Source organism: Molothrus aeneus, chromosome 3 (genome assembly GCF_037042795.1).
Source record: "Molothrus aeneus isolate 106 chromosome 3, BPBGC_Maene_1.0, whole genome shotgun sequence".
Lineage (NCBI taxonomy): Eukaryota > Metazoa > Chordata > Aves > Passeriformes > Icteridae > Molothrus > Molothrus aeneus.
The window spans coordinates 79,715,244-79,730,242 of NC_089648.1; the positions used below are offsets into that span (position 1 = coordinate 79,715,244).

The 14,999-nt window shown below is 38.8% G+C and overlaps 1 protein-coding gene across 2 annotated transcripts in view; it reads right to left on the reverse strand.

The window, feature by feature from the left end:
- The window catches only part of RNF144A (ring finger protein 144A), a 62,339-nt gene that overhangs the window by 16,254 nt on the left and 31,086 nt on the right, over positions 1-14,999 (reverse strand). For both annotated transcript variants that reach the window (XM_066547242.1, XM_066547243.1), the window contains one exon: positions 11,519-11,664. In XM_066547242.1, coding sequence (XP_066403339.1) covers positions 11,519-11,653 — 135 coding nt within the window. In that variant the 5' untranslated portion in view covers positions 11,654-11,664. The remainder of the gene's footprint in view (positions 1-11,518; positions 11,665-14,999) is intronic.

A 14,999-nucleotide genomic window follows, 5' to 3' on the forward strand; every position in this document is an offset into this window, starting at 1 on the left:
CAGTATTTAAAGCTCAGTAAGATGCGTTGCACTTCTAACCTCTATACATCAAGGATTGTGCCACTCAGGAAGGTATATGCTCTGACCACTGAAGTGCCATGGCTTTAGAGCTCCAAATCTTTTCGTTTAATGTTATAAAGATCAACATACCCTACACAGGAATCAAAATGCTTATTTTTTGCCTAATTTCAAAACCACAACACAATCTTGCTCTCCTGCATTTAGCTCTAACAAACCTGCATGGGCCACAGCAAAATTTTTGGATTTTCCTTTTATTTTAGAAGAATTCCAGGAATAATCATGATTACTTCTGATGTTGGTGCTTTGATTTATTTCTCCTGACATCAAACCCCAAATAAACCCCATCATAATTCCAAAAAAAGGAATCTTGACTTTCACTGTTTACATGGTGGGGGGGGGGGGCAACACTTATCTACCATCTACTTTGACAGAAAAAATCTGTTCACTTGGCACATGAGGTCATTTTTCAATACAAAATGTACGTAATTAAAAACACTTGGAGATGGTTTGGGAAAATTATAACTAATTTATTTTTAAGAACATGTTATTGCTACTATTGCAGCAAACAAGGAGTAGTTTTCCAAGATGCCACTTTTATTTGAGTTAGGCAGACAAAAAGATTATCCTGCACTGTTTTCTTATCAGCTGATAGGTGGAATTTGTTAAAATGCAGACTTTGACTACACTAATGCTGTGATGCAAGTGCCAAATCATATGGGAAATTTTTAAATCAGTCCATGGATTTGGAAAGGCGAAAAACACATGACAAGAGTGAAAGAGTGAAGTATATCATCACTACACCATTTGATTTATTTCCTAAACCTTCAAATGTATTTTAGTGCTGGCACTAGGCCATAGCCATGACCACATGAAGTGTGCACTACATGCAGAATCATCACATGCTGGTATTGGAAAACAATTTTTAAAAAACCAAAACACACGCACCAATAAAACTGAAAAGGGTGAAAATAAAAATAAGAAATCTAGCATTCAACAAGTTCTAAAAAAGAAAGGGAATTAATTTTTTACAATTTATTTAGTAGCAATTAATATTAAAGTTAGGCAAAGGCAGTGCACAAATATTAACCTTGGAGATAACCCTGCACTTTGGGCAGGCAATCACTAGGAGTTTACACTGCACTTCAGAAACACAAGGAAGGGCTGACATGCTTTCTCAACAAGGGAGATTTTTTAAAGCTCAAGCTGAAAATCTTTTCAAAGAGGATAATTATTAACATGTAGACTAAATTGCTGGTCTCAAATTCTATATCATCTGCAAACCAGGATTAGATGAACATCTAAAAATATCATACATAAATATACACACACATATAATTACATAAACTTGCATTCAACCACATGAAGACTCAGGAAAAGCTGGTTGGTATTTTGTGATCCATGTTACAAATGACATCAGGATATGTACATGCAAAGATACCTTCGGGCATTGCATTCTAGGGTAAGAAGATTCTTCTGTATGAAGAATATGAAAGGATATTGAGTGAGAAGCACTTATTTTGTGTCTTGTAGCTAAAAATCTACAGTTTGGTCTATGGGCTGCTTTTATGCTAACAGGATACTAAGCCAAAGCTCAAAATTCTTGTGATGGGGCTACAGAGATGACCAAAACTACTACAGCATCATCTACATTTGGTAGTATTTTTATGCTCTACATACTGAGAAGTTTTCTTTACATTGCTTTAAAATGAATTCTAAGAAGGTAATATCTTTTCCTTCCATAAGACAGGGCAATACCAAGGTTATTCTGCTGCTCTGTGCAAATTTCCCTAAGCTAATTCTGCAGTCAGTCTGGTGAATAGGTAGAATTTATACTCGTAGACAAACTGCCTGTAAATCTTTTGGGTAACATGATGTAATGTCCTATTTTAGGTTCAGATTAGAACAGTGCAGTGATGTAGTGTGCAATACTCACTGGGGCAGGAGGAGACAGCATGTGTGAGAGTGAGTGAATTTCTTTCACTACAAAAAAATCTGAGTGTCTGTGTCTCAGGTAAAGACTAATACTCTTGGAAAGATAGCTCCCTTCCTTTTGTCCAAATAGCAAATTCATTCTGAATGTCTTTTTCTAGAAATATTTTCCATTTAGACAAACCTGAACAATTTCAAGAAGAAAAACTCCCCTAAAACAAGCAGCCTGCATCTGGGGTGCTCTCTGAAAAAGGAAGAATGATACAACAAGGCTAGAGCCTTCCCTATTTCTGAAAGAGATTTTTGTAGCCATATATAACTATCATATGCTAGCTTTTTAAATATTTCAGTGCATACTTCTTAAAATAACAGGAATGCTTATCTGGTAATAGGACAAACAGGACAGAATCATAGCATAGCTTATGTTGGGACATACCTTACAGATACTATAGTTCCAACTCTTTTGCCATAGGCAAGGACACTTTCTACTAGACCAGGTTGCTCAGAGCTCTATCCAAACTGGCCTTGAACACTTCTAGAGAAGGACTACTCACAACTTCTCTGGGTAACCTGTCCAGTGCCTCACCACCATCATAGTAAAGAATTCCATACTAGTATCTAAACCAACTCTTTTTCAGTTTGAAGCCATTCCCACTTGTCCAATCACTACATGCCTTTACAAATAAATCCCCTCCAATTTTCTTGTACAGCCTCCTAGTTGGACTCCCTGTAGGAAACCCCACCATAAAGTTACCTGTCCCTGCCCTCCCTTTAATCCTGACCCATAAGCTTTTGGTCATCTCCTTAGTCCCCAAGTGTAGCTCCATACCCTCCAGCTGGTTACTGACATACAGTGACACCTCCACTTCATTTCTTCTGCCTGCCCTTCCTAAAGAGCCTGTATCCTTCCATTCTAACACTCCAGTCATAAGAGCAATATTATTTAATCTTTGTGTTTTACAGAAAAAGAAAACTACTTTCCGAGAAATTTCCATGGTATACTTACTGCACACAAGAAAATGTGCAAGAAAAGAAAAAGAACAGTAGGCTCCTCAGAGAGGTTTTAAGCTTCTTTCAAATTTACTACATGGCCTTTTTGTGTAAAGCAGTTATAATCCTGCCTCAAATCTATTGTTGTTTAATAACAGGCTCAACTCAAAACCACTCTTGCACTGCGGCTCCAGTGTGAACAATTCTCCACAGCAGACCTACAGCCTAGCTTTTTAATATCACCCTAATCCTACTTAGTTGACAAGCAACTTACTGGAAAATATCTATGCACACTTAATCACAGAGATCTGTTGGAGCCATATGCCTGACTGTGGGAGTAATTTTTCTTCTTTACTAGATAAACTGTCATCTATACTCACCAAATCTGCAAGCACAAGCTACATTCAACTTCACAAACCACGTAGATCTGAGACAGATGCACATCAGAAGTGTTTAATGTTTGTGGTAATACTTTGAACTTAAATCATTTCCACTTTAGACATCTTTTCAGAAATAATTATCTACTTGCAAAGAAATCTTCACCATTTTTTATTAACCCTTATTTTTATTAACCCTAATTTATCATCTTAAGAATAAATCACAGGAAGAACAAATTCACTTATCTTGACATGCAGTACTCCAAATCTAAAAGCAGTAACAGAGAACTGTCTTACATGTTTTTCCTTTATATCCTTTGTTTTGTTACAGAGACAAAAATTCTGCTACACAAACATACCAACCCTTGACTCCAAGAGAAGCACCTGCAAGGCACTCCAGAGCTCTGCAACAGGGAAATACCTAAAGCCTTATGCTGTGAACAAGAAGGTACACACTGAGAGAGACTTTGGCCAGGACCAGGGAGAGATAACATCACAGCTCATACATGTTTTTCCCAAAGTGGCAAGCAATTTGGAAGACCCCTGTTTGACAGGTTTCCTGCCTCTATCCTCCTGATACTTGGCCTATTTAAAGATACTTTTATTTGAAATTGCCATGGGTAAATGCCTCTTTTTCCCACCATGCTGTCAATGTTTAAAGACTCCCTCAGCTGTTCTGTAGCCCTGTTACAGACTATATTGCCAGTCTAAACACAATCACATAATCTTCCCTGTGGATGATAGCCAAACAGGATGAGGGCTGGGAAAGATAAACACAACCCATGTGCTTCCATGTCTGAGGACAAACCATCTGAGCATTCTTCCCTGACCTGTAAGCATTATTGTTGTCCAAGAACCCTTGTGCTCCCAGCAGCTGGTGTAATCTTAGTATGGGGACTGACCACATTCTGGCAGGAGCAGGAACTCACCCATTGCAAATTCTGCTGTAGTTAGATTCCTCCTGTGGACAGCAGAGTAGACTTTGCTGCATTGGTTCTACCTCTGTCCAAATGCCTTCTGACAGTACACCCAAATATCACAGCAGTCCCTGGTACATGCTTCTTAATGAATGCAAACAACTCACAGACAAGATGTTTACATCACCCCTTTGAGTCCAGCCTCCAAAGCCGCCACATGAGACTGCACCAGCTTGAGTACAGGGAACAGCACCATTAGGCCATCAGTCAACAAATGATGAAGTAAGACAAGAAGAAATGTATTATCAAGAAAGCAGAAAGAAGAGCTTTGATGACTAGTTCAGGTTGAGAAATGTCAGGACATGGCAAATAGCCTTTGAGACACCACAATCAATGGCTGCAGGAATCACAAGCAAAACCAAGCAAACAAAACTAAAAGCACTGGAAAAACAACTGCCTTTCTCCAGCTGAGTATCTTGAAAGAGAAAGCAACAAAGACTGACAGCTGCCCAGCCTTTGAAGTGGTGGGCTTGTTTATGCTTTTTTATATACACTTTTATGGCTGTGTACTGTAAAATTTATAAAGTTGAACAATTTTTCTTCAAAAGGAATCAATCACAGCAGCAGACAGCAAAAAATGGCCAAATGACACAAGGATAATACCTTGTGATACCTCTTCATCTTTAAATAGGTATTTCAAGTGGATGTACATGTAAACTTTTTTCATTATGAATTTTTATCCCTCCATTACCTTGCACAAACTTTTTGTTCTCACCTATTTAGGGCTGAAATTGGTAAAAACACACAGCAAACTTTACAAAAATTAATTTATATTCAAATGCCAACATATGTGGGATGAAAATCAAATATTCTGAAGAAAAAAAACACTACAAAAATTCAGTCTTATATGCTTGAGAAAAGTTTATTCTATTTCAGAACCAAAATAGCAATTCTGAGTGGGAGGAAAATACACCTGCAGCAAACAAAGGCCCTTCCCTTTTCACATGCAAAACCCTATGCAAACCAAAATGAGCTAGTTTTCCCAACAGCCTAATGAAGAGAGATAACAATCAAGTTTAGTGACATCACACAGGAGAGGAGAGCTGAAGCCTCTGGATCAATTTTAGTTTTCACCCAGGGTTCTGTGGTACCTACTTATTAAAGCAGGGAGCTCTGCCATTCCACCACCTACAAGACAAGTGAGAATGCAGCCAGCCATGTGAACTGCTATGCAAACACACAGTGACCTCTAACCATGAAGCCTCTATGACACATCACGTGTCAAGATTAGTATCAGTTCCCTGCTAAGGTTGGGGTATATGAGCACAAGCAGCAAGCTCTAAGCTTTGGTGGTGGGAAACAGAAACATTATAGCTGCTAAGCAGGACCTTGAACTCCATAAAACCTCACAAGCCATTAGTTTTCCCCCTCCCTCCTGTCTCCAAGCAAGTGAGGCATTTCCTTTGGTTAGAGGTGAGGAAGAGCCTGGTGTCAGCACAGTGCTGCCCTGCTAAGGTAGGCTTCTTTTGGCAAGCAGAGACAAGCTACACAGGAACAGGAAGGCAGCCAAGCCCACCTGTTTCATCCACATAGCTCTTGGTGTCTGCCTTGCCCTGGGGGAAGGAGAGGCTGATGCTGCCTCTGCCTCATTTGGAGTGAGGGATAACACTAAGTAAATCACTTTTTTCTGTCCTCCTACTCAGAGAAGCTCCATGCGCTTCTGGTCAAGCATGACAATGAGAAAAAAAAAAGGGGTGCCTGATACCAGTTATAGGCAGGATAATTGCCTTGCTGATCATCAACCTAAAAGGAAGCTCAAATAGCAGAATGATTAAAATTAAGAAGATCTGTAAAACCAGTCACAATTAGGCAAATTCAGTAATCCTGTTTAAAAAGGACTAGTGATAACAGAAGTCTGTCACTATCCTACTTGGGACAGAAGACAACAAACTTAGAGGGACACCTAAAGGTCCAGGTAAGATTAACCAGCTGGCTCAAGTGCTTAAGGTAGAGCTTAGGGCAAGAATCAGCGTATGAGTATCTACGAAGCAGTGTTAGTTTCAAACACCAAAGTTGATCCACATGTGCTATCTGACCAAAAAGAAAGTACAAACATGAAGCAGAAAGCAGGTCTTAAGCTTAGTTTTGTTATTTTCTAACTGCTGGTGGCTCTCTCCTTCATGTACCTGACCACAGTTTCTCCTTCTATTGGAAACAAGGTAGACTACAGGAGTAATCAAATTTTTTCATCAAAGACAAGTTTTCTGTCATGCTTCATATGTCTTCTAGACATTTGCTTGCATGGACTGCCTACTTTTGGTTTTAAATTTGAGTAAAGTAAGCAATGAATCCACTGGTACCAGAATGATCAGTAGTGCATATCATCCTGAAGGGAACTGAATAATCTCATGTGATGTCAAAAGGAGCTTAGCCTGTCTTGAGTAATAGTGGCATCACTGCACTTGAGTGCAGTGATAGTGGCATTATCACTGAGCAATAGTGGCATCACTGCACTTGGAACACATTGACACATCTATGTGTGTGTTTTATATATATGTATAAATTATACATATTTATGTACACAGATGAACTTGTAAATCCTGAACCAGAAAACATTCAAGCAACTAACTGCTTGACTTCCATGCAAGAATATCAACTTCAAAAAACCTGTTGCAACTTCAGCACATATACAATTGGTAACACATCAAAGAAACATCCTGCTCATGAAGATGCATGCTAATTTCATCACAGATTACAAAATAATCTGAGTTTCAGACAGGAATTGGATAAAATTGCTCCCTGCTTATCTCCTGAAATTCCCTTGAAAAAGCAAAGGCTAAGTAGTAACTGAAAAAATTTAGTGCAGCAAATAATAAAAAAAAGAAGTGGTGTTCTCTGCTTTACTCTCTTTTTTCTTCTCTAAGTGTAAAGCTTTCTGAAGAAAACATGTAAAACTAATTACTTCTGAGGCAAGCAATTACTAAGTGATTATCTATGTAAGATTATTAGCTATGTACTGTATGCTATTTAAGTGGGGAAAAATTTTAAAAAAAAGATATTTAGGTGTTTTGATCCAAACTTACACAAGCACACTTAAGATTCATCCTATTGTTAACACGACTCTACTTGTTTGCCCCTTGATAATACTCAGAAAAACAAAGAAAAAACTAACAGCAGGTTAGCTTGTTTTTCTCTGTTTTTTAGACTTATGTTTCTCTGGTACCTCAAGCAATCAAACAATGGATTTGCTTGATGTACCAGAGAAAATACATTTTCATAACATTCCTAATGGATGAGATATACAAAACTTGAGAGCTCACAGCATTGTCTAGGCATTAGTGATCACAATGATAAAAACAATAATGGAGTATTGTACTAACTGGCAAAATAATACTATGGGAAATTGTAATGCCTGTGCCTTATCAGCAGAGGAGTGGCAGTCTGCTCTATTTAATCCATGCACAGCTCTGCCAGAAAGCAAATGGAAACAGTGTGCCCATTCTATCTTTCTGAATGGAAATGCTCTGCTACTGTACAAGTGTCAGGAAGAGACAATCCTTCATGGTATCTTTACTACAGCACTTCTGTGATTATAAAGAGTCAAGACTTGCAGACAGAAATATAGGATTGAGAGACCTGTACATTGATCCAAATGCTGCCAACATAGCAGTAGTACTACACTTGAAAGATCTCTTTGTAGTACATACTCATGTTGTTTCAGCTGGCTGTAATTTAGACAGAAGGGCTAGAGCTAGTGGTAAAAGCTGTAGTAAAAGTAGTCCTCATACTTCTATGGACATTCCTTTTTCTTTTTTGCTCATATTCCTGGAAAGACCACTGTTAATGTAAAAAAAAAAAAAAAAAAGAAGCCTGAAGAAAACTACATATTGGTCAAACAAGAACAAAGCAGAGATGAACTGGATCTACCGTACATAAAGTCCATGCAAAATCTCGAGTCAAAAGGCTACTCTTTTTGATTGTTTGGCCATTTACAAAGCACAGTTCATACACAGTGTCCCTGGTGTTTCTGGGAATCATTGCTGAAGGAACACCAGTGGAGGATTCTGCATACATCTGTCATACTCTTCCTTAACGACTGTCAATAGGCCAAACAATCTTGCTAGACTCATGGGAGTATTTTCTTTGGCAATTTATCAACCTTCAGGCTGGCCCAAAGGTAGAGATGAAGGCCTTGGGTTTCAGGTGAAGGCCTGGGCTGTAACAGGTTTATAGCCTGTTGCCTCTTGCATTTATTGGGATTGATTCTTAATACCTCCCTCACCGTCATCAAGGAAAGCAAGGGTAATACAATCTATTAATTCATGAGAAAGTTTTAGGACAAAAAATTTTTTCAGGGCACTGAATTGTCACTATATAAAGCTTATTAGTGGCAAACAAGAGGCAGACAAACTACAAAAATTTCTTTAAACAGGACAAAGCTGAACGAACTATTCGAGTCAATCAAATACTAGTAAAAACTGGCTTATGATTCCACCTGAACAGAGTTCAAAACACAAGCTCCATGTCATCAGTCAGATTACTATATCAGCTGCTAAGAACAGGTTATCGGTGAAGGTTACATATCTGATGTCTGTAACTGGTTATATCTTTCAAAACAGCTGTAAGAGTCAGTAACCACATTCTAACCAAAAATTAGAAGATTGGGGATGACAGTAAACATTGAAGGGAGCAAGGTGAAGATGAAAAAATGTATTTGGTAGCCCAATCCTTCTGCTGCCACGGAAATGTTACTGAAAACTGGCATTTAAATATTATCTGCATTCAAGCACCAGGGAGAAACACAACACTCATCTGTAAGCACTTGAAGAGAAGAGTTTTCATAAAGCCTTTTATTTTATATGCTTTTGCATGCTTGAGCAACATTTCTTTCACAGTAGATCTACCTGTTCCATTGGCTGCCTCCTATATCTTCAATAGCCATCAGGAAAAATGAAATCTACTATTAAAAAATAGTACTATTTCCATGAAGAAAAAAATGAAACAAACTAAAATCTTTGATCTTAAGTATTAAAAACACACACCAAAAAACTTTTCTAGGAAGGACTTTTTAAATTAATTAAAAAAAAAAAGTCACCCAATCCCATGTCTGAGTCTATAATACCATATCATAAACTCTTGGGAAATTAAAGTCTGAGCATCATGTATTCCACAAGTTATATGCTTACTGATAATACTCAAATTTTTCCTCTGCTGAACCATCATTACAAGGATTTTGGTGTAAAATTGCACCCATTGCAATATTTAATGAACTAAAATTTTAATTTAAATTCAGTATTAGGGATGAGAACTGACTAGGGTAGTTTCCTCTGTTCCTAAACTAGCAATATTCATTAACTGTGATGATGATGTTCTTTGTCAAATACTACACATGTTTCCCAGTGTTTTGTATTTAACTGACAAGATTCTTGTTATTCTGGGTAGGCATTTGTACAATATGGTAATGGAAGCCTGTTTTGTGACTGTAATTATGATCCAGTGAGATTAGAATCTGTAATACATTAAATACTTCCCTAGTTACAAGCGTGTGCATGGCTATGCTGGTACTATTGAAAGGCATTTAAAGAACAATGCAATCATCAGGCACCATCAACATAAGATCAAAAAGAGAAAGACTGTGTAACTAATTTGATAACCTTCTATGACAAGGTCATCTGCCTGGAATTAAGGATTAGGCAGTGGATGTACTTTCTCTGGATTTTAGTAAAGCTTTTCAAAGTAGTAAATACTGTCCCTCTCAGCACTCTTCTGCACAAGCTGTCCAGCTGCAAGATGAGCTGAGAGTAAAACTGGGCTCCAAAGGTTGTAGTGAATGGAACTACATTTGCTTGGCACCAGCACTGTTCCTCAGAGCTCAGCTCTAGTGTCAGTTGTGTTCAATGTTTTCGACCCAAGAATCAAACGTACCATTAGCACATTTGATGATGATACAAAACTGGAAACTGCTGCTGATTCTGTTGAGGGGCAAGATGCCTTGAAGAAGGATCTAGATAAATAGGAGCAGGGAAACTATTAATGGCATGAAATTTAACAAGTTGAATTGTCAGTTTCTGCACCCGGTATGAAGTAATGCTAGGCACAAGTATGAATCAGGAGAGGAGTGGCTGGAGAGCAGCCCTGCAGAAAGGCATCTGGGGTGCTGGGTGACAGCAGCTCCATGTGAGACAGCAGCCAGGAGGGCAAAGCCTATCCTGGGATCACCAAACCCAGCATTGCCAGCTGGTCAAAAGAGGTGATTGTCCCACTGTGTTCAGAGTTCAGCTCCACATTCAGCACTGGGTGGGGTTCTGAGCCCCACCACTTCAGGATGTGAAGATCCTCGGATGTATCTCCAGAGAGCATCAAAGCTGGTGAAAGGGCTGGAAGGAGTATCCTGTGAGGAGCAGCTGAGAACCTGAGGTTTGTCTAGTTTGGAGAGAATGAGACTGAGGGGTGACCTCATTGCTCTCTAAAGCTTCTTGAGGAAGGAAAGTAGAAAGGGAGGTGCTGAGCTCTTCTCCCTAGTATCCATTGACAAGACACATGGGAATGGTTCAAAGCTGCACCAGGCAAGGTTCAGACTGGACATAAGGAAGCATTTCTTTACAGAGAGGGTGACCAAATATTGGAACAGGCTTCCTAGAGCAGCGTTTATGAGGTATTTGGACAATGCCTTTTAACACCATGCTTTAGCTTTTGATGATCCATGAAAGTGGCCAGGCAGTTGGACCACAGATCATGGTTGAAGTGATCCCTTTCAACTGAAAGAGTATTCTCTTCTAAAGTTAAAAAAAAGAAATTAAAACAAAGACCTCAGCACCCAACAAAAACCCAATCAATCACAAAACTACCACCAGTAGTCTTTGATATTCAATTAAATGTGGGCATGACTCCACCAAGGTCTCTAATATTTCTGAAAGAAAGTGAAGATTTTGTCAGCCCTCTTATTCAGTCCAACTAACTAGAAGCTGTTTTTTATAAGGTACATAAGGAGCACCAAAACCACCCCCAGATCCAAGCCACTGATAGATAAAAGGGAAAGTGTGAATAACCTTGGTAAGCAGATAACTATACAGTATACTAAAGTGCTGAATAATTTATTTATTTTTTATTGCAGGTAAACAAAGGTTTACTTCCTAGCTTTTGTGTCAAGTACACAGCAACAGTATTTATTTCCACCACATGATCAATACTTCAGGGTGAGCCCCCCCCAGCAGAAACACCCTATATTTCTGCAGTTAAACTTATGTCATGTTCTTTTATATCTAATAAAGAGCACAAACTCACCAGGGTACAGAAGATGCATTGGCATTGTGCTATTGTTGTCATCTGCTCCACGGGGTATTCACCAAGGCAGAGCTTACAGGACACTAATGGGTCAAGTACCAAGTCCCAGGTAGGCCTGTATCTTGCTGTAGTCATTGCAGAGCAGTCTGAAGAAAAATAAAGATACTCCATTATTTCCTTATATTGATAGTCAGTACATCTCTGCCATCGAAAATCACATTGTCAGATATTGCCTGTTGAGCTTGTTTTTTCCAACAACCAACTTAATATAAAACTAACCAGCAATAGTTAACTTGACAGTGCCAGCACTTGCATTCCCTTGTATATCCTCTGCCTGATAGAATTGGCATATAGAAAGCAGGAAAAATAACCCCACACACAATGCACTAAACATATGAAGCAAACAGAATACCCTCTACCCTCAGGCCACAGGCTTTTGTCACACATTACAAACACAAAAATCCCATTTCCAATTCCTGTGATTTTCATCACTAGCTACAAGCTTTCTCTCACAAACGTTAAAATTTTCTCATGACGTTCCTTAACCTCAGCTACCCAGGCAAGACTCAAAAGGTCTTTCATAAGCCAGGAATTTATTATGCCCTTTTCCAGCACGATGATATTTCAACTCACAGAGCCAGATATTTTTGTTCCCAGGAGCATGACAGATCAATCAGTTTGCTGTTAATTTTAGCAAGAACAATAAATATTTTGAGTACACTGCAAGTTTTAGCCTGCAATTTCCTACAACCCTTTCAATATGCTGAGAGCACAACTTTGTTGTAGCCACAACCATCTGGGGCAAATAAGAGCACAAAGTGAGCTATAAGAAGAGGCTAAAATAACTTATATATCACCCTCAAGACAGTGATAGGATAGGATCATGCAGAGCATCTTTATCCTAGGCTTCAGGGCCCAGATGGTGTGTTGTCAACTGACTAAGCAGAAAGAAAATCTCACATGTAAGAAATGTATTCCCAAAGAGAAAAGCTAATTTATGAATTTTACATGAAGAAAAACAAAACAAAAGCCCACACACTCCCCCAAAACATCTACGGTAACTTATGGAGTACATCACATTTTAACAACATATTTACTAGTAATGTTTTATCACTGTGACATTGACCTCCTGAACATAGAAAATTCACATCCCAAGCTGCTGAAAGGTTCACATTATCATGCCTTCCTCCTTCCCAAAATTAGGTGGTTCCTTACCATCGTTACACCAACAGTTATGTTACTCAAATCACAGTTACAGTTTTTTTGGGGTTTGTTTTCTTTTTTTTCCTCCTTTTTTCCCCTCTGCCTCCACAACTCCTTGCAGGAACTGCTAATTTTTAAGTCATATCTGTGAACTTTGCAAACCTTCAGAACTGCAACAAACTAATGCTTACTTGACTAGATTTAGGCAAATGTTCAAGAAAAGCGTGCTTTTTGTCCCCCAAGAAATCACATGCAGGCTTCATAAACATTTCTTTGAAGTCCAAGTTTTTGATATTTAATTAATGGTAGGCATGACTCCACCAAGGTCCCTAACATTTCTGAAAGAAAGTGAAGATTTTGTCAGCCCTCCCATTCAGTCCAATTCATTAGAAGATGTCGTTTATGATGTACATAAGTACCAGCCAAGGATTTTTTTTCCTAGTGCAGTCAACAGGGAGAAGGGGCAAGAGAATAAGGGTTAAGTAACCCCATTTCCAGGGCTGCTCTAGAGCGCTTCCTCTGAAAGCCCACACACAAACTCAACGCTGTTTCAAAGCAAAAACATGGAACAGCCCCACAGACCAACACATGAATAATGGCTCCACCTCACAAAATACAACTTGTGCTGTGCAGTCTTTTCTGAGACCTCAACATGAAAATCTGACATGGTGATATGAATGTAACCCCATGATTTCTAAGGCTACTAGACTGCTTCTATGCTTCACCACTACTTTTTCATTTCACTCACAAATTACTAGCAAAACCAATTTCCTTCTTCCAAACTTTGGTTTATCTGACATACACAGATTCAGGAGGTATTTGAGAAGCAGTGACCAAACACATCTGAACTGTCTGCTATTAGTTATTTGCTTGTCCTGCCTAGTCTATTGCATATCTGATGCTTATGGTTCCAAGTAGATGAAACCAAGAAATGAACAACAAAGGACAGATTACCTTAAGGATGCACTTGCATACATCAGGCAGACCAAAATCACAGCAAATTTTATAGTTAAGATGTAGAATCTGACACAATCCAGACTAAAGCTCACTGAATGTATGGCATGGTTCAATTCAGAAAAAAAAAATACATATTCAGTGTGGGTCAATAAGTGACAACAAAGGGAAAATATCAAGCTTCCAGCCCCAAGGCTTAGCCTCCTTTTCTAGGATATTCAGTAGAGGTTTACTGGTATCACTGTGCTAATTCCTAATTCCACTTTTGCTGAACAACTATACTGCAATAACACCTCACTGGCAAATATTTCTCCTCTTTCTCTTTTGCAAAGCAAGAACCAATCAAATTAAAATGCCTTTCAAGTTGGCTTTCAATAGACCAGCAGAAATCAGCTGCCCCATACAGCTGGCATGTATTCCATGCTGAATTCAGACATGGTGATAACCGAGCAAAATCCGAATTCAGCCTCAAATGGTAGCAGAGCCATTCCTGCTCTCCCCTCCTTGCCAAACACTTTCTTTTAATAAGGAAATTTTACATTCACTATGGGGCAAGGAGAGGACACAATGTCACTGATGCCTTTAAAGCAAGGACCAAGAAATTTGCCACCTAGCCTAAAAAGGCTTGTACAAAAAACCTCCACACCCCACTGGATCATCTCTCCTGGGTACCCCTGTAAAGGAACAGAGAATGAAGCTTTTCAATGCATGGACTAGGTCTTGTTTCATGATCATCCAGCACACTGCTGCAACTAAATAATAAGCTTCTCTGTTTACATCACAACATTTTAAAAAGCTTAAAAAAAAATAAAGCATAAAACCAAGCCACAAACTTGTAAGAGAAAAGTAGAAAAAAACCCTTCTTTCAAAACCAGATTAAAACTCCTACTGTTCCACAACTGTGGCCTCTTATGGCTTCAGATTGCATTCTCATGCTTTCTAGGGATGTGCAATATCTCAGGGAGAATGCTAAATAATTGCAAGAAAGACAAGGTAACAGGATTTACAGAAAAGGATTTCTAGAGGAACAAGATATTGAAAAACATCTTGGTGCATCATTGTGTTGATTGACAGCACTAGTTACACAAACAGCCAGTACAAAATTCTGCCCCATGGTTTGGCTGTTTATTAGAAGGTCCCAAGAAATAATGCTAGTGAAGGTACAGCTCAACAGCACACTAAATACATAGTTCACTGGAGATTGTGCTGCTTGCCAAACTCAGTCCAAACATCAATATTGACAGCAGATACACCAAATCAGACTTAGAGGCACAGAAAATCAGAACAGAAGTTGGTCATCAGTTCAAACTCCCAATTCTACTGC